The sequence below is a fragment of the Mustela nigripes genome, chromosome 1, assembly GCF_022355385.1.
Source record: "Mustela nigripes isolate SB6536 chromosome 1, MUSNIG.SB6536, whole genome shotgun sequence".
Taxonomy (NCBI): Eukaryota; Metazoa; Chordata; class Mammalia; order Carnivora; family Mustelidae; genus Mustela; species Mustela nigripes.
The window spans coordinates 42886754-42906447 of record NC_081557.1 but is presented as its reverse complement, the minus strand read 5'-3'; the positions used below and the strand labels follow the sequence as shown (position 1 = coordinate 42906447).

Below are 19694 nucleotides of genomic sequence, written 5' to 3'. Positions count from 1 at the left end.
TAAGGATATTTGCAAACCAAGGGAGAATCCTGTCTTGTAGGATTGTGATCTTAGCAAGTTAACTATTTATCATTTTATGGCAGTCAGGGGTGCCTGAGGAATGCTACACCTATGGAGGGGAGCGGATGAAGGGGGGGGGGTGCAAGGCGCCAGCTTTTGCTTTGTCCTCAGCCAGCCTCCTGCTCCCTCATTACAGAAGCAGAACTGGCTGGTTAGTCCACGTGGGCGAAAAAGCAAGCGTTGGTACAGAAGCGAAACTAGCTGGTTAACAGGATAAAAATGCACTTCTAGCGGGGGGGTGGGGGGTTCTTTTGGTCTTTCAGTATGTGGTGAGAGGTATTTTTGTTTTTCCAAGAGAAAGCGGCAGCGGATAATGTTGAAGTTAGCCAGACTCGATCCCATGGCTGGATCTCATCTCCATGCAGTGATGATTCCTGAGCTGGCCCCCTGAGTCTGCTGCCTTTCAGGACTGTAGCTTTATGAGGGGCTCTGGTCAGACTCTCTTACTGATGAAGGTCTAGAACCTTTATTAGAGCACGGGGACAGGGCCCGTGGGCAGGCAGAGATGCGGCTGCCCCGGGTTGTGAGGGGTGGTTGGTTATATACGCAGGAGTTGGGTAGGTGAGGACAAAGGGGTATTCAGAAGGGCTATTGGGGCAAAGAATACTATCAGGATATTGAAGGCTTAGTTACTATCAAGTAAAGACAATTGAGAGTCTCCTGATGGAATGTTACATTCCTGCCATCAAGCATCCTTGTTAATGAGATTTAGGTTTAGAAGAAATTTAACTTTATTTACTTTTCCTTCTACCTCCACCTCCTTCGGTTTTTATGGAGGGGAGGGTGACATTAGGCTTGAGAAACTGAGTTCTGTGTCTTTGGAATTTGGGCTATTGATAAGGTAACTTCTTTGTTTGTAAATCTCAAGGACATTTGCAAACCAAGGGAGACTCCTTTCTTGTAGGATTGTGATCTTAGCAAGTTAACTATTTATCATTTTATGGCAGTCAGGGGTGCCTGAGGAATGCTACACCTATGGAGGGGAGCGGATGGAAGGGGAGGGGAGCAAGACGCCAGCTCTTGCTTTGTCCTCAGCCAGCCTCCTGCTCCCTCATCATTACTGCCTTTTTTCCATATTCATGGCGTCAGGTGTACCCTCAATGTGAGCAAGTCTAAGCTTCAGGGTCCTTTGCTTGCACCCAAGTGTTTTGTAGGATATGGAGAGAGTCCCATCAATGTGCCGACAAAGCCATGTGTTTTGCAAAACTTTTTCAAGTCAGGTATTTTAATCCAAGCAGTTTTTGACTGCTGACTGTTCACTGCAGACTTCCCACCATCTACACACTGCCTTCTGTCAACTTGATACTGGACCACCGTGGGCATTTGGGGGATCTTGCCAAGGGGGAGTTGAGTTCCGGCTTTCCATTTAGCTTGGATTTGTTGGGGTGTGCATCCGTGGTGTGTGGTCACTTCATGTTTGGTTGCCTAGCTGTCCTCTGTAAAAATCACTCCCAGTGTGCCCATCTGCCCAGTGCTCTGACACAGAGATGCAGAGCTGGCAGTCACGTCCCAGTGTGAACGTGTCCTTTGGCTCTCGCTATCAGAAGTCTGGGGTGGTAGAAAAGAAACATTTCAAATGTATAAAACTAGAAGCTGTTCTGTGAAAACTTCCCAGTCATTAGGGCTCCAAAATCCCAGGCAAGGGCTTTGCTTCTCGTGGATGCTTTGTCAAAACAGAAGTTCTCTCTGGTCAGAAGTGCACTGACTGATGACATGTATACAGTTATAAATGCACCAGGTGCTGTCCCTCGTTCATGGGGACGGCACATCTGATAATCTCTTACATCATTTTAACCATAATTTGGGAAGATGTTTTGGAACATGTCAGTAAAGCAAGTGGTTTGGCTGTGCCTGGAAGGTACCTTCTCTATCCTCTCTGAATTGCTTCGTTGCCTGTTCAGCGATAGCCCTGGGAGACCCCAAAACTGAGAGAACCTAGCGGGGGCAGGCAGGTGGAGAAGCAGGGTCTGCCACTGTGGGAATAGCACTGGTGGAGACCATTTACAAAGAAGGACATGGGAATTCTGTCGAAGATGAACACTAGAGCTCTAGAACTCTTGAAAAGGTGTACAAGAGCGAGGTTTTCAAATTATGATCTCAGAAACACATTTTTCATTTGGAATTGAAATACCCCTCTGATATATTGAATATGTATTTTTACCAATTTCCAGAAGTAAGAAATGGAATGAAATCAAAAGCTAATAGAATGTGAAATAAAAGTGACAAAATGAACATTTGAAACTGAAAGTGTTCTGGCATTAAGACAAACTGGGGTGTCTGAGTAACACAGTCAGTTAAGTGCCTGCCTCTGGCTCAGGTCATGACCTCAGGGTGCTGGGATCAAGCCCTGCATTGGGCTCTCTGCTTAGTGGAGAGTCTGCTTCTCCCTCTTCCTCTGTCCCCCCAACTCATTCTCATTCTCTCTCTCTCTCTCTCTCTCTCCCCCTCCCCCTCCCTTCCTCCCTCAGATAAATAAATCTTAAAAACGAAAGAGTAGACAAACAATAAGAGACTTTTAACTGTAGGATAAACAGGTTGCTGGAGGGGAAATGGGGGGTGACTGGGTGATGGACATTAAAGAGGGCATGGGATGTAATGAGCACTGGGTGTTACAGACGACAGATGAATCACTGGACTCTACCTCTGACACTAATAATACACATATGTTAATTGCATGATTAAAAAAAAAACCCCAATGTCTCAAAAAAAAAAAAAGAATAAATTAAAAAATTCCAGATCAGACCAAAAGCAATAATTCATTAAAAGCAAAAGATAAATTCCAAACAAAAATACTGAATAGGAAAAAAAAATAGTGAATAGGTTCCTAGATTATTATTTATATAAAGTGAATCTTATTAAACACACTGGAAAAAGCTGAAAATTTTGTGATTTAACTTGATAGAATATATTGACAAAGATAACAAACTCAAAGATATTTCTGGAGTTTGTGATGGTTTTCAGTGTGATTAAACTTGTAATATTTTGTGATTTCTCATTCTAGCTAAATTATTTGTTCCTAATTCCGTATTCAGATTTTGTACTTTTCTTAAAGCGGTCCCTCCAAATTTTACAAGTTCTAGGTCTCCCAGAACCTGGATCTCATTACTCCAAGTGGCCAGCATTTACCCCTGGATGCCTAGAATCATGCTTTCTTTTTCTTTTCTTTTTTTTTTTAATATTGAATTTTTTTAATTTTTAATTAATTTTTACGATTCTAGTCACTTAACATTTTATTCACTTATTTTTTAGTTTAAATGCAATTAATTAATATGTAATGTATGATTGGTTTCAGAGGTAGAGGTCAGTGTTAGAACCATGCTTTCTTGTTGTTCTGGTCTTTTAACTCTTTTACCTTAAGAACAACTCAACCAGGCATTCCCAAACAAATTTTTAAAAAGATTTTATTTATTTGAGAGTGAGAGAATGAGCGAGTATGCAAAAGCCAGGGCAGGGGGCGGTGTGTGTGAGGGTCAGAGAGGGAGGGAGAAACAAAATCCCCACTGAACAGGGAACCTGATGCAGGGCTTGATCCCAGGACGCTGGGATCATGACCTGAGCTGAAGGTAGATGCTTAACCCACTGAGCCACCAAGGCACCCCCCCACCCGCCAAAAATAATTTTTTAACTAGCATGTTAGGGGTACTCTGTTGGAAGGAACCTTACAGTTTTCTACATGCCATATTCTTCAAGTGAACATAAAGTTGTTTTGCCAGCCTTCCCTACCCCAGACTCCATGGAGGTTTCGAGTGTGCTGTTATATTCACACTTAAATGAAAAATTGATGTCTTTAAGAACTGATGGCTTTGTAATTGCCAGTCATCCTGTCTGGGAACATGATCTAGCCCTTGATTTATTCATGACTTGATGTTGCTCAGTTGAGGGTAATCGTCACCACCTCCCCCTGTTCTGCTCCCATCCCCGCACACATATACATATGACTTGGGCATTGTTTGAGAAAGCAGCTCCTAGACATTTTATAATTCTGGTTGCCATGAATCGTATTTTTAAAATTTTTCAACAAAAATGTTAGTATATGTGCTACTGATTTTATAAGTCATATAAATATGACTTGCGTGTTTTATAAGGAGCCCCCTTACTGGGCTCATTTGGGTTCTCCAAGTGGGGCAGCAGGCCCATCATCTGAAAAGAGTGGCTGTCTTTTACTTTTACCTTCTATCCTTCTTCTCCCTTCTTAAACTGGCTGCACTCTCAGACCCGTGTTCTTAGTCCTGATCAAAAATACTCTTTATTGACTTTAAAGTGAATGTTTCTAGTGTCTCATTAATAAGGCGTTAGCTGTTTAGAAGAGTTTTATTTTTTTTAAATGTTAGAGAACTAACCCCCTTTTCCTAGTTTTCTAAGCATTTCCCTAAAGACAGTGTTGGCCCATAAAAATCTGATTACCCTCATAACGGGGCACAATTCTGGGCTTGTGGCTTGTGTGCCTCGTCAGTGGACGGATGACCCACATACACGGCCTCCTGAGGACCGTACGCCTGGCTCGTGCTCACAGTCCCTGCAGACTCGAAGCTCACACCAGGTGTTACCACAGGAAACTCTGGAGTCCACTATAGATGAGTGTTGACATGGAATTTCGTGCAGCTCAATCCCATGATTGGGATTATTTAAAACACAGTTGCCTTTTTTCTGAGGCTCTGCTGTGCTCAGATACAGCCTCAGGCTCTCCCGCTAACAGGGCCCTGCTATTCTCTTGCCCCCCAGTGACGCCGGCGCCCCCTTTGCCCAATGGAGCACGGAGCGCGTGTGCGCCTGGCTGGAGGACTTCGGCCTGGGCCAGTACGTGATCTTCGCCCGGCAGTGGGTGACTTCTGGCCACACATTACTGTCAGCTACCCCTCAGGACATGGAAAAGGTAAGAGCTGAGCCCTGGGAAGGAGGTTCCCCTTTGTCCTCAAACCAGTATCTGGGGCGGTGAGGCCCCCACTCTTCCTTCCTGCCCTTACACACACACACACACACACACACACACACACACACGGTGGGGGGCAGAGGAGGAGGCCGAGATGTCCTCTGTGACTGCATGTCGATTGTAGGGCACTGTGCCTGTATCTGCTGCCACACACACCCCCATCTGCCTGGGGGACTATCTCTTCCCAGACATGGCGCCCTCTGAGGGCCAAGCTGCCAGCCAGAAGTTCACATCTGTCTGTGTCTTTCAATTTCAGGAGTTGGGGATTAAGCAGCCTCTGCACAGGAAGAAGCTGATTTTGGCCGTGAAAGCCATCAACACCAAGCAGGAGGAGAAGTCGGCCCTGCTGGACCACATCTGGGTGACACGTAAGGATGGGCAGTGTGCATGCATGCATGTCCCTGGCAGCTCCCGAGGGAAAACAGCCTCTGCTGGGAATGTGTGCCTCCAGAGCTGGCCGTCCTTGGGAAAGGCACACAGGGGAGTGAGTTCCTTACGGGGAAGCCAGATGGACCTGCAAGATGATCGTCCATTACTTTTTACCTGCATTTGCAGTCTCCCATTCTTATAAGCCCGAGCACACCTGTTTCTTCTGGTTTCTGTAGGTTGGCTTGACGATATTGGCTTACCACAATACAAAGACCAGTTCCATGAGTCCAGAGTCGATGGGCGAATGCTACAGTACCTAACTGTGGTGAGGATTTTCCCTTTCATGGTTTCCATGGTCTATGTGAGCACTCAACCCAGGTATCCCCCTGGTGCTTATTCTAAACTTGCTTTCACCTCATCCCTCTTCTCTTAAGGTCTTTAAACAGTATTGTTGGTCACACAAGAGGTCCAGGGTAGCACAACCATTGAGCTAAGAGAAGCTGCTGGGATGTCCATTGTGCACTTTCTAAGATGCGGTAGACTTGTCTGTGTGTGGTCTGAGAAGGAATCTGAAGGGTCTCGGTCACCTTGGAAACTCTGGCTTATCAACCAAAACTTTTCTGTTCCAGAATGATCTCCTCTTCCTAAAAGTCACCAGCCAACTGCATCATCTCAGCATCAAATGTGCCATTCATGTGCTTCACGTCAACAAGTTCAATCCCCACTGCCTGCACCGGCGGCCAGCTGACGAGGTGAGGACAGGATCATACCTATCCGGGGACCTAGCCTGGTAGCCCTGTGTTCGGATACCTGCATGGTTAGGTGTGACAAAACAAGAATGACCTCAGAACAACATGGCTGCATTCTGAACCAGGTTGCTTGGGATTCTTTCTCTTGCTGCTGCTTAATGGTGCCCCAGACACCCCCTGTTGCCTGCATTTTGTGCCCCACAACAAACACTGGGCCTCTAAGTTCCCACCGCACTCAGGGAGACCCGTGTTCGGGGCCAGAAGTGGTAGCAACAAGTCTTTAAAGCCATCACAGTGACCAAAGATGATGAGCAGGTGGTGCAAAGGAGGAGGGGAAAGCATAATGGGAAGATGGGGTCAAAGTGGACAGAGGGGAGAAGAGCCCCTCAGGAACCGACATTTCCAATCTCCCTACTTGTAGCTACACACTTAGCTGACCTCTAGCCCCAGGTGCACAGGGGATGGTGAGCAGGTTTTGCTAGAAAAGAGTGAGCCTGCATAAACACTGCAGCTCACTTCGTGGAGAAGTGCCTGGTCATGTCCTGCTGGCTGCAGAGCTCTTGTTGCGCCCCAAAGCTAAAGGCTTGTCCATCACACCCCATCTCCTGTACTCTTGGGAACTGAGTGTACCCGTGCTGTAAGAGTAACTCCTCTTCCTGAGGGATCAAAAACTCCTACCTCCGCCTTCCGTCTCATGTTTTCCCTATTCAGCAAATAAGTTTTGAATGCCTTCTGTGTGTCAGGCACAGTGCTGAGCATTTTGAAGCCCAAGATGCCACTTGGGTCTAAGTGTCTTAAAACATTTGGCTGCTCCCAGGAGATCTTTTGTCTGTAAAACACGTGACTCGTAAATGATAGTCCTCTTTCAAGTTCTGTTGAGTCACTGAATGAATGACTCTGTGCCTTCATTGACCAGTCCCAACCAGAGAATTAGGGAGTCACACTGCTGCTGCTTAATGGTGCCCCAGACACCCCCTGGAATCAGAGATTTCAGTGTGGAAGATCTTGCAAGACTCTGTGAGAACTCTCTCTCTTGGAAACCAGGAAGGCTCTCTGGTTGCTGGGCTAGCTGCCTAGTTCTGTGGGCATGAGGGCTGTCTTCTGGTCAGGCATCTGAGGCAGGCTTGTTCACAGGGGCTAGTCCCACAGGGGGCCACAGATAGGGTCTGTTAGACCTAACTTTCTTCCTCTCCCTCTTGCAGAGTAACCTTTCTCCTTCAGAAGTTGTGCAGTGGTCCAACCACAGGGTGATGGAGTGGTTGCGATCCGTGGACCTGGCAGAGTACGCACCCAACCTTCGTGGGAGTGGTGTCCATGGAGGCCTCATCGTGAGTGGCTCTTTAGACTAGCCCACCTGCGTCATATAAACTGGGGTAGTCAGAACCCAGTTGGTTCATGGCTAGACATAAATCCTGGTAAAAATATTGATAGCCCTTGCATCAGTTGAAATCTCAGAATATTTGATAATTTGCAGTTGGTAATGAATATACTTCATGGAAACAAGATGGTTTCTGGAAGGGACTTCTGGAGCACCAGATCCAGAGGGATCCAGGACAAGTGGGTTGCATCAGTTAGGCCTTAACAGAGCTCTCCACCTGCTCCTGGAAGAACACAGTGGCTGGGGAGTGAGGGGTTGGCCACCTCAGCGTAACTTCCTGCTTGCCGCAATATGGTCATGATTGTTCCTCAGATCTGTCAAGTGGTAAAGTCAGTGGGGCAACGAAGGAGGGGTGGTTTGGACGTCCTCCAGAGCAGAGCGGACCCAGGGAGACAGGCTTATCCAAGAAGCAACTGCGCTCTCCTGGTCTGTGAAAATGAGGCTGTCCGCCACCCAGTATGTTAGTGCCTTCTCCGAGCCAGGCCCTGTGCCAGGCAAGCCGAGGGGAGCGGCATACAGGATGAGCGGATGAGCTCCAGCCCCTCTCTGGAGATACCCCCTGGCCCATGAAAGCCTGTTTCTCCATGTCCTCTCCTAGAGCCATCTATAGTCATCGCTGGGTGGCTCTGTCTGTGTTTGTTTCTTAGATCCTGGAGCCACGCTTCACTGGAGACACCCTGGCTATGCTTCTCAATATTCCACCACAAAAGACACTCCTCAGACGCCACCTGACCACCAAATTCAATGCCCTGATTGGTCCCGAGGCTGAGCAGGAAAAACGAGAGAAAATGGCCTCACCAGCATACACCCCACTGACCACCACAGCCAAAGTCCGGGTGAGTTGCTGGGTCCTTGAGGGGCCTGCCTTCTAGCACTTGTCTTGTACTGCAGTGGGCTGGGTGCCCGGAGCCAAACTGGCAGGGTCCTGGGGCACATGGATGAGGAGGCTCTCTCAGGTCCTGTCCTCTGAGCTTTGGTCTCCTCGTCTGTTTCGTTTGTTCAGTTCCTGCTGTACCCGAGTCCAAGGAAGAGAGTAGAGTTTTCTGTGCACACACACCATGTCCAGGAAGCATCTGCTCTCAACTAGCTAGTGCTTGTCCTCAATCCCAGGGATGCCTTGACTCATCTTTCAAGCAGATGAGTTCATGATTCTGTGTTCTGTTCAGTCAGGCTCATCTCTGGGCCAGTGTCATGGCCAGGGTGGGCAGGGAGGTGTCTTCCTCAGAACTGTCCTGCCAGCACAGTGCTCCGATGGCCTTGTGTTGGGAACGTGGCCAGTACACAGCTGTCCAGGGGTCCCAAGGTCATACAAGCACCAGCAGCACACCCTGGGGCTCTCTGAATCCCACAGAGCCTATGAGAAACTGCCTGAACCACACTGTCCTCAGATCATGTCCTCCTCAGACTGCAGGCCCACACCTCTGGAGGGCATGTCCCCAGCAGCATGGTGATGCCTGGGTCTAGCTACAGTTCATGCACGGACTGCCGTCTCCAAGGGAGCAGGGCCACACGTGCGTCTGGGGGAGACCATCAGATAAGGTGCCGCAGGAAGCTAGAACAAGCAGGAGGGGCTGCCTAGGGCTGTCCAGTGCGGCCTCCCGGGGCACGAGGCACTGCAGGCCATAGAGGCCGCCTCTGTGTGAGGCAGTTCCTCCAGTTCCCCCTGGGGAAGGTAGAAGGTCACTCGTGGGCCAGCAGGACTTGAGTCTCTCAAGTCACACAGTCTTGGAGAGGAGCAAGATTCTCTCTCCTTGCTCAAGATTATTTACCTATCGGCCTCTCCCTAGAGAGGAGCTCTGCTTTGTTGAGAATTTTTCCAGCAGTTATCTAAGAATTTTTCCAGCAGTTGTTTAGCTTCTTCCTTTCCTCCTTATGAGTCCTGTCTGCACCCTGACTTGATAATCCCCTTCTCCTAATCATGCATTTATTGTGTTTTAGCCAAGGAAACTAGGATTTTCGCATTTTGGCAACATAAGAAAAAAGAAATTCGATGAGTCGACGGACTACATTTGCCCCATGGAGCCCACTGACGGTGCTGGTGACAGTCAGAGGGCCTACAGTGGCTACCAGGGCCTCAGCCCCCTCGATGGCCCTGAACTGGATGGGCTGGACCAGGTGGGACAGATTCGCTGATGGCCTTGTTACCATCCTGTCTGTGCACCCTGAGAGCTTCACCGTAACATCGCGTGTGTTCCCACAGAGCTGCGCCTCACCCCCCGCCCTGTGCATGCCTCACAGAGAACATTCCGGCTGCTGTGTGCCCCCGGCCAGTGTGTCTCAGAACTCTGGGGGGTGGCCAGGGTAATGGAGTGGCACTTTTGCTAAGGGGCCAGGTTTTGGGGACTCTTGCCAAAATGGACTCGGGAGGAAAGACGCAAGGATGCTTGTACATTTGTAGTAACTCTTAGTGGCCATCTTCAGCACTGGTGGAAACACATGACCCTGGACGTGGGTCCAGAGACTACGGATGATCCCCAAAGACTCGGCTCTTGGGCCCCTCTGCTGGGCTTCCATTGGGGGGCAGTGTCAAGTGCCTTAGGCCTGTGGCCACAGAGTCTTGGCTGAGACCCCAGGGGCGGCAGTGACTAGCATCCCTGTGTTGTGCCTTACCCCCATGGGTGGTCGCTTCTTTCTGGTAATAAAGACAGTATTTATGTAGAAAGCCAATAGCACTGCATATCTTTAACCTCACTGGGTGGGGAAGAGAGCTGGGCAAAGCTGGAGATGGAGTCCTGTGACAGCGGGTGGCCCTGAGCCAGTCCTTGGCCAGGGGCCCGCTTGGCATCTGCCAGGTGTCGTGGACAAGGGGCTGACCACGGAGGGACCCCCATGTCCTCTAGAGGAGGTGTGGGGCCTCTTCATTTCAGGCTCCACCTCCCTCGGTGAAGCCGTGGGGAACCTGGTGCTCAGTGACTGTCGGTCACATCTGTCATGCAGACCCCAGAGTCAGTTTCCGTTTCAGCGGCGTGAACCTCCTAGAGTGCAAGAAAACGGCCCCGTGGAAATCACCTCTGTTCTTCTCTGTGGTTTGTCAGCCTCTCTGCTGTTGACCTGGCTGGGCCTGTAACCGTCGTGGGGGCTGGTCTGTTGGCAGAACGGGAACAGTCCTGCCTCCTGATTTAGAGGCTGGCTAGCTGATGATGGCTCTTCCAGATGGGCCTTGTCTGGACATATCTTGCCAGTCTGGGTTCCTGCTCTGAGATTCCGGTTTCCCCGGGGCAGGGTTTGGCCTGCTGGGTCCCCCGGGCCTCATCTGCAGGGTATTAGCTGCCTCGTAACCGTTTGGCAGGTAGGAGCAGGACTTGCTGGCCTCCTTCAGGACTCTGATTCTGTCCCAGATGCCGGCAGTGCTCTGATTTGCTTCTTAAACTACCAGCAGCCCCAGGGACAGCTGGTAACCCCAGACCATGACCTCCTGAGCCCCCCTGAAGTCAGCCAGTGAGAACAGGATAAGGTCTCTAGTTGGCATGGCTGGTACTTGATCCCAGTACCTGGGACACTGAACAGCAGGTGCTCTTCAGGGCTGGTCGCAGGACGTGGCTGTCATTGAGCTGGCTTTGTCCCTGATTTCCTGGAGTGTCCTGGAGAGAGTGTCTCTGCATGCACCTGTTTTCAAACCCTGCATGGAATTAGTATCACTGCATTTCTGTGTAGCCCTAAGCAAGGCCTGTGTCCCTTTGTGGACCTGTTTTTCACACCTGGAAAATGTGGGATGATATCTGAAGCCCTCAGAGGATGCTTCTAAAGCTAGAATGTCTACATGGGCTTAGGGAAGAGGGAGAAGACCGGCATTATCTGAGGGTAGGAGGGGAGGCAAGGAAGAGGGAGGCTCCCGGCAGCTTCCCAAGGATGCCCATAACCTCCACTGGGGCATTGGCACATGGGGCCCTGTCGTCCCTGGAAATTGTTGGTTTATTCAGCATGCTGAGGCCTTCATCCCTGCTGCTTTCTGCTCCTAGAACTAGCTGGAGCCCTGAGCATGTGTGGGTGCCCATGTCCCGTGTCCCTTGCACCCTCAGTGTTGGTGTCAGGACAGTCCTTGGGAGAGTGTGCACATGGCTGCGTGGGATACTGGAAGCTCTGGCCTTCCCAGGGACACAGACAGCATGTGCCCTGCCCAGCTGTCACTCCTCAGGGCCTGGGCCCCCTCCTTGCCCACTCCCCCAGGACAGGACTTGCATGCCGTCCCTGTGATCACAAGCGGACTCTGTCCACGTGTGCTGACCAGGCTGCTGCCCGTTTTACAGATGGCCCCTTCGGAAGGCGCTGTGACGCAGATAGGGCTCCTCTCCCAAGACATTCACCGCCTCACGGTAGGATTCTGACCTTCTCTCCACAGTAGGCCAGGTGCCAGTGTGGCCCCACGAGTCTGACACTGTGATACCCATGGCCTGAGACAACCCCCCTACATACACACACCCAATCCCAAGTCTGTGTCCTAGCCTCTGCTAGGGATTCGAAGGGTGGTGCTGAGCACTGTGGCCGGAGCTGGAGCCAGAGCTAGCCTGCTGCTGGGCCTTGAGCTGCGAGGGGCCCTAAGGAGGGTCACGGGCCTTGAGCCGAAATCAGCTAAAGCATGCCAGGTCTCAGTCCTCTTCCCAGGCTCAGAACTGGTGAGTTCATCTGAGAACCAAGATGCTTAGCAGTTCTGCGTCACCTGCTTCCTCAGCCCGATGCCCGGGCTTCCTCTCTGACTTGGTGGGCATTGCATGCACTCTCTGTCCGTGAGACACACGCATTTCATGCCATGCCTCTGACTTCACGGATATCGTGGGCATGTGGACACATCCTGTCATCCTCATGGGGACAGACTGTATCATGAAGGGACAGAATGGTGTCAGAGAAAGAAGCCACTTTGGAGTAAGGCCAGTCTGGTTCAAAGTGCTGCTCTGCCTCTTACTAATTCTGGGACTCCAGAAGAGTCATTCCCTTTCCGAGCCCCAGCTTAGTTACCTGTGAAGCGGGGCACTTAGAGGCAGGTGAGAACTGGCAGTAAAAGACCAGCCACAGAGATTTGCAGTGTGGAGGCCTTGTACCTTCCAGTTCCCGTTACTTCTGGATGGTCCCATCACTGAGCCCACTGGCTGTGGCATCTGTCCATGTTGAGGCCCCCCTCACTGTCCTTTCCTCACTGATCTGTTGAGGGACACAGGTCATATCCAAGGTCATATCCAAGGACAACATGGAAATGGAGGGAGGGTGGACTCCCTGGGTTGAAATGGGATCATTTTTATTCTTTTATTTTTTCCCCTTGGCCCACACAGTGAATGCACCCAACCTTGCCCTCATCAGCATTAATAGGCCTTGGGAGGTCTTGAAACAGTAGCTTCACCTTCACTAAGCAGTAGTACAGCCTGTTCTGTGGGGTCCCTGGAACCCCGTGAACTTAGAGAGTGCCAGTGTCAGGACCACCAATGTCCCATTGCTTCCCATGCAGCTGCCACAGGGCAGCCTTGACCAAAACCCTATTCAACTGCCCCTTGGGCTATGTCCTTTCAGACTTTGCTGAGCCAGGACCAGCTACTGAACGACTCTTGCCTGGCCGCTCCCAGCTCTGAGGACTGGAGATGACGTTCTTCGTGGCCAAGAGCCCAGAGAGGCATGCGTGGGGGTCTCAAGTCTTTGCGTCAAGGGGGAGCTGGCATGGCCACCTGCAAAGCCCAGCCAGGCTAGCAGGACACCTGGGACGTGCGTACCGACAGGAGTGAGCAGAGCAGTGAACGGATGTCCGGGGGGGGGGGGGGGGCTGTGTCTTCAACCGTGCTGTGCTCTTCACTGTAGCTTTTATACCTTTTGTACTTTTATATGTGGACTGCACCCCACTTCTGTGGGGAGGGCGGTGAGATGTCAGCACAAACTCAATGGCTCATGCTCTTCCTGGTGACTTTTGGGAGGTTCTTAACACCAAAGGGGAAAGGCAAGGAGTTCATAAAAGCTCTGCTGGAAGAAAATTCTGGAAAAAATATTCTGACTGTCCTGTAGTGGCTGAGCTGGCTGAATTGACAGGGAGTCCCCCCTGGCTGCTTCCACATGGTGGGGGGTGGGGGTGGGGGTACTTCCTTTACAGGGCCAGGTGAGCACCGGGAAGGAACAGTGGGACTCCTCCCATGGCGGCCCTGACTGCCCTCGTCAAACCCTCCTCTGCAACAGGGTGTCAGGTTGTCAGTGCTGCTGGGCTGCCTCAGGTCTGAGCAGAGGTGTCTGCATCACGCACACCCACAGGGGCACCCTCACCTTAGCTGACCAGCAAGCGCAGGCCCCCCAAGTACTGGTGTCTGATCAAACAGCTCCCCCTAGTGGATGGTCCTGGCACACCCCAAACGTTTCCACTGGCTCTGGCCATCTCCCCACACAGCCTGTTCCCTCTCCCCCTGGGGGAGAGGCCCCATGTGCCCCCAGCCATACTCTTCCTCTCTGTGGCAGCTCAGGCCTCCTCTCTGCTTTCCAAAGCTGGTCTCCTCTTGGTCCACCTCCTCCCCAGTTGGTCCTCTCCAGAAGTTCTCTCCCCTGTCCCAGAGTAGCCTTCCTAAAGCACTGTGTTCATCCCGTTACCTTTCTGCTAAGAACTCCTGAGTTCCAGAATCAAGAGGAGTTCAAACGCCTTAGCCAGCCCTCACATCCCTTCTGTATCTTCAGCCTCACAAACTCACTCTGTAGCCTGCGCCATTGCCTTTCCCTCGCTGTGAGATGTCGTTTTCCCCTGGTCCCCTTCACAAGGCTGAGCTCAGAGCCAGCAAGCCACTGCTTCCTTCAGGAAGCCTTCACTGATGCACCGGCATTTCCTGCATCCCACTGTGCTGTCAATCCTTGAGCCAGAGCCCTCCTGGCTCCCCCTGTTGTGTGTCTTTCTCCCTTTGCATAGCCACGCTCAGCACAAATGCTCCGAGCACTCTCCCGTACAGACTGGAGCAAGAGCCAGCCCCAGACCCCACACCACTTGGGGACTCCACGCGTGCCGTGACGCCGTGCTCCATCCACTCGCCCCTTTGTACGTGTGGGTTAAGCATGTTCCAGGCCAGGCTGAGAAGGGCTGGGGATCTAGGTATGAATGTCAAGGTGCTTGTCTGAGGGTGCTGATGGTCTAGTGGGGGTGGGGGGGACACCTCTTTCAAACGCGGGTGTGCTGAAAGGTACAGCTGCTCTGATAGAAACTAGTTGTCCTTTTAAATAGAGGGCTGGAGTAGCAGATGGGAAAGGCGGTGCTACTTGGATTTCTGAGATGAATCCAGTTCCCTGAGTGTGCCAGAGGGGAAAGGGCTGGTAAGATTTGTGTTAGAGAGAAGTACAGAGTGAGCTCGTACTACTCATACTGCGCCCATCGGAGTATCTTCTCCAAGTGGGAATCCACTGAGGGTGTACTGAACACACACATGGGTGAAGGCTCTTAGCTTCTTCCCCCTCAGCCCCCCACCCACTACACCCCTACCTGCCCCCTGTGAGACCATCCCTAGGCAGGGCACAGCTGCACTTTGGTGAGTTCTCTAGAGCTGTCTTACCCTCTCCTGTACCCCTCACACACAGACACACACACACCCCCAGTGTCACTCGTTGCAGCAACAATGCTACGATGCCAGTTTTTTGCAGAAAGGGAAGAACTTGGAATTAAGCACCCAGGTCTCAGGCCCAGCTTCCCTGCCTCCTGTTGAAAGGACCTGAGGATAATAACTTTGTCTAAGAGCCTCACTCTCCTCATCCATAACTCAAGAGAACAAAATCCCCGCGGAATCTCTGGCTTGTTACAAGAATGATGTGAACTGAAGTGCAGGACGGGTTCTACCCAGCCCCAGGTATCAGAGCAGCACGTCAGCCAGGCCGTGGACAGCCAAGGCTGGGTGTTCGCTTGCATCACTTGTGGGGAGCAGTGGGAAGGAGTTCAGGAGTACCTCCTGGAAGCTCAGCCCGTCTGCACATTCAGCAGCTACTGTGCTAAACAACCCCAGCCTGCCACACCAGAATGTGGCCTGGCATTTACACAACGCAGAGAAAACCAGGGCCCTTGCCTCCATCTGCTGTGCAAAGCACAGGGAGCCTAGCATGGCTGGAGCCCGCCTACCCCAGTGGATCTGCAGCTGCCCTCATGCTTTTTAACACCGTTTCCACTTCAGGCGTCTTCCTACAGGAAGGAAGAGTGGCCTTCTAGTCCATCTGACCTTTAAAAACAGAACACTCTGGAGAGGGAAGTTCAAGAGATTACTGGGGAGTTTATATGAACCCACTTGGATTCTTCCGGAATTCTGCCCCGGTACTTCTGCCAGTTCTGACCTCCCTTGGACATCCAGAAGACCGTTCACATGGAGGGCTGGTCTAGCAGGCCCCCACAGAGCCCCATTTCCTGAGCTATCTGCTTCATCTTGAAGTTTCTTTTATTAAACTATGGGGCAGGGATGCAACAGAATTCCCTTGAGCCTCCCAAACCAGGAGGCCTCAGAAACCAGTCTGCCTCCAGCCCCTTGAACCCATCTTAGGCCCATAGCAGAACAAGGAGCCATGTGCCCAAGGATGCATAACAAGACACTTGTAAACACATCCCAGTTTAATGTGGTGAGGCAGAACTCACTCTGAAACAGATGAAAGGGAACAGGCAAATGTGCTAGAAGCAAGGGAGGTATTAGTAAGTGAAAATCATATCCTTGGTATAACCCAGTTTCTCCAGGTTAGGGTGAGCAGCTGTCTGGATCAGGGGCAGCGGGCCACACACCAGGATGAGCGTGGACTGCCCAGGAGGAGGGAGGTGCTCCTTGATCATGTTGGCAGTGATGTAGCCTGAGCTGTACTTCCAGCCTGAGATTAAGCAGGAGAAAAAAGCTGTGAGGCTGCTGGGTGGATCCCCAGACGCCAAGCCTCCTACTGCAACCCCCCATCAAAGAGGGAGGCAAGGCTGCTCTCCAAGGCTTAGAAATCTGCTCTTGCTGTTTCCTACAAAGAGGCCAGAAGGTCAAGGACATGGGGGACCCAGGAAGCTGCCTTCAGTATTGACCCGGGATCCCAGGCTCACTGCTGGGACTCTGAGTCCCCCAGCTACCAGCTGATGCGCAAGCAGGGGCAGGGATGGAGAACACAACAGGGAGCCAGGGCTGGGTAGGGTGGAGCAGGTCTGGGGTTTGTGGTCCTGTTGGGGGACGCCCTCTGCTGGGCAGTGAGCTACATGACAAGGTGGGCACTGCCGGGTGCTGTAGGAGAGGCAGCATGAAGAGGCAGGATGCAGGCGGTGGCTGGGTGCTGGCCAGGGTTGCCGTAGCCGCTTGGGGCTCGCCATGTGATGACTGCTATCTGGGAGAGTTTGGGTGGTAAGGGGGACAAGGGGTCCATGGCCACGTGTGTGAGGCCTGCAGGATGCTGTGTCAAGTGTAGTGTGGGGTGGGTGCTCAGGGTGACCCAGTGATTGGGTGTCCCTCAGAGTCCCTCCTGAGGTCAGTGTGCTTATGGACTGCTGCTAAGATATCAGACACCTGCCCTTGACAGCTCTTAAAAGCAAGCCGTCCCTGGTCCTCTCTCCCCCAAGTTCCTCCTCTTCCCATGCAGGGACAGAGCTGAAGGTCTCAGCTCCCAAGCACAGTTCTACAAAGCAAACAAACTCGGACTAGTTCCTGAGGTGGGTCAAGGGTTGGAGCTAACCCCCAGGGGGACCATGGGGATCGTACCAACAGGAGGCCTGTCCAGGGTGTACCATAGGTCGAATTGCTCCGGGTGTGTTCTGGCAACTTCTTCAAGCTCCTTTCTCACCAAGATATCCTCCTCTGTCTAGAAAAGAAGCAACATGAGCAAAGCCCCTCCAGGAATGTCCTGCTTGGTCCCCACCCTGAGCGCACGGGTCAGCACATTTCTTCCTGAGCTGTTCCCCCGGCTCAGGCAGGAGTGCTCTCGCACCGGCTCCTGGGGCAAACAAAGGTTCTGCTTCAGCTCCCACACTACTAGTCCTCCCTCTTGTGGGCGGAGGACAGGGGAGGCTCCCGCAGAGGTGGTGACTGCCCTCCAGCTGGAAGGCCACCCAGAGTCCCTGCAGGATGGCCTCACTCAGAGGCCCCAGCCCACCATCCTGCCCCTATCCACACCGAGCACCAGGCAGGGCTAACCCAGCTGGAAGGAGCTGAGTGTGGGCTCAGGGTCTTGTGCAGGGAGAGCAAGGGGTGAAGGCAGTAATGTATGAGGTAAAAGCACCGGAGAGCTAAAGTCGGGGAAAGCAAGGTCTGGGGCTTCATTTGGGGAAAGGGAGCCAAAGCCAAAAGGAACTCGTCATAAGCTCAGAAGTACCCAGAGAGGACCTTGATCTTAAAACTCTTCATGATTTTTGTGCCAGAAATTCTACTTCTGGGATCCTATTTAAGAAAATAATCTAAAAGGCATCAAGCCTAGGATTATCATTCATTTCATCCTTTACAACTGTGAAAACAAAACAATCTGAATGCAGAAAGTACAGTAAATTATAGTACAACTTGATAGAGACTGATGAAAATATTTATAAATAAATTTGATGAGAAGAAAATGCTCATGTGGTAATGTTGAGCAAAGAAAAAGTATATAAATGTAATTGCAAATACACGGCATGTACAGAAGAAAGAAAAGAAGTATTTATAAACTTCTGTATTTTCTGAAATTTCTACTGAGGGCACCTAAGACTTTATACTCAGAAAAAGAGAATTACATATGAAAGAAGGAAAGCTTAGTTCAAAACAAGGCTGGGTAGGCAGAAATAAAAACAGAAGCAAGTGGAAAACCAGGCCTGGACTTCGCTGCTTGGGCAATGCCCCCCCGCCACCCGCCCCCCTCGGCTGAGCATGTGCTCCTCCTGCAGCAGAGGCAGCGAGAGTTCAGTCCGGGAGGCATGAAGGCAGACACCCCATTCAGCAAACATGCTTCCTACCCCTTCAAGCCTAAGGCCGACTCAGCAGAACTGACCTGGTTAGCAAAAATGAGGGACATCCTGGTCCTGTCGCTGGGGTTCTTGGTGATGTGGCGAATGAGCTGCAGCATGGGTGTAATCCCTGGGACAGGGGAAGGTGGGACACAGCTAGTGGCGCTCCGTCCCTCTCCGATCCCCACGACCCCTGGTCTGTGGCCCCCTCAGCGGTCTGCCTCAGCCCCAGGCCTACTTTTCTCATGCCTGCCCCCAAATTCAAAGTGGAAAACCACCCTTCATTTCAGTTTTCCCTTCTAAAGCAACAATAAATCGAAAGCCCTTTCTCATGTTCATGGGGCAACACAGGAGCAGCCCTGGCTCTGAACTGTCTGATTTCCCACCCAGCTCCCCCCCACCACGACTTGCTCTCTGAGCAGGGTGTGTCTGAGCTTTTCGATGTCCCCATGTGGACAACAGAATGACAAGTTAAGTGTGATCATTTTACAAGCACCTGTGTTGGTGCCTGGCACATTGGAGGTGTCCTTACACATCTGTTCTCTTCTTCCAGACATTCATTTTCAAAAGATGGGGAGAACTGGGCTTGATCTGGATCCTGGAGCCCTTGGGGAGACCATGTGTGGACCTGCTCAGCTCAGTCTCTAGACTCTTCCATGTTCGCTAGCATGTTGGGTCAGGGGAGGAGGGCACACGGGGTCCATTTCCAGGCCTGTCATCAATCCTGCACTCCCATCTAAAACAGCAGTAGGTTCTCCTCTAGGTCAGATGACTCCAAAGTGAGAAGCATCTCGGGGCCCCCCCACCCCGTGGATGAAGCCCCAGAAGCCACTCACCTGTGCCCCCAGCGATCATTCCCAGGTGACTGACCAGCTTCTTTTCAGGCTCACTTGTTTTGTATGCCTTGATTGAAAAGTGCCCTAGAAACAGAGGACCACTCTGACTTCTGCAGCTCTTGCCTGAGAGCTTGTAAGAGATCACGGGCTTTCCTCGGGACTCCCAGGAGGCAAGGCCACCCAAGGAAGGGGCCACACTGTTCGCAACCAGAGAAGCGGGTCAGGGCGGCCCCCTCCACCAGCCCCAGGGTCTAGATGCACAAAGTGGAAACCAAGCCAAGGACTCGCTGGACCTTTTCTTCTGAGGGGGGAGGGAGGTGCCGTGGAGTTAAATGGAGCATCTCAGAGCACTCTCAGCCACAGCCTGAACAAACAAGGTAGTGAGGAGTACCTGGTAAGGACGAGAGCGGCTGCCAGCCAGCCATCCACCGAGCCAGCCATCCACCGAGCCAGCCATCCACCCAGACAGCCATCCACCCAGACAGCCATCCACCCAGACAGCCATCCACCCAGACAGCCA

General features: G+C 51.6%; 2 protein-coding genes across 17 annotated transcripts in view; one reads left to right on the top strand and one right to left on the bottom strand.

Annotated features, from left to right (window-relative positions):
- The window catches only part of PPFIBP2 (PPFIA binding protein 2), a 153201-nt gene extending 140007 nt beyond the window's left edge, over positions 1-13194 (top strand). For 10 of the 12 annotated variants that reach the window (XM_059408978.1, XM_059408943.1, XM_059408969.1 and 7 more), the window contains 9 exons: positions 4783-4933; positions 5247-5358; positions 5596-5684; positions 5989-6111; positions 7311-7436; positions 8134-8322; positions 9425-9601; positions 11734-11799; positions 12986-13076. In XM_059408978.1, the coding sequence (XP_059264961.1) occupies positions 4783-4933; positions 5247-5358; positions 5596-5684; positions 5989-6111; positions 7311-7436; positions 8134-8322; positions 9425-9601; positions 11734-11799; positions 12986-13057 (1105 nt within the window). In that variant the 3' untranslated portion in view covers positions 13058-13076. Of the gene's footprint in view, positions 1-4782; positions 4934-5246; positions 5359-5595; positions 5685-5988; positions 6112-7310; positions 7437-8133; positions 8323-9424; positions 9602-11733; positions 11800-12985 lie in introns of all 12 variants that reach the window. The other 2 variants (XM_059408926.1, XM_059409023.1) reach the window with 2 other exon arrangements.
- Positions 13195-13515: 321 nt separating this feature from the next.
- LOC132023423 (NADH-cytochrome b5 reductase 2) overlaps positions 13516-19694 on the bottom strand; it is a 15847-nt gene continuing 9668 nt past the window's right edge. For all 5 annotated transcript variants that reach the window (XM_059409087.1, XM_059409059.1, XM_059409077.1 and 2 more), the window contains exons 6-9: positions 19175-19258; positions 18383-18468; positions 17128-17227; positions 13516-16267 (exon numbers count right to left, since the gene is read on the bottom strand). In XM_059409087.1, the coding sequence (XP_059265070.1) occupies positions 16095-16267; positions 17128-17227; positions 18383-18468; positions 19175-19258 (443 nt within the window). In that variant the 3' untranslated portion in view covers positions 13516-16094. The remainder of the gene's footprint in view (positions 16268-17127; positions 17228-18382; positions 18469-19174; positions 19259-19694) is intronic.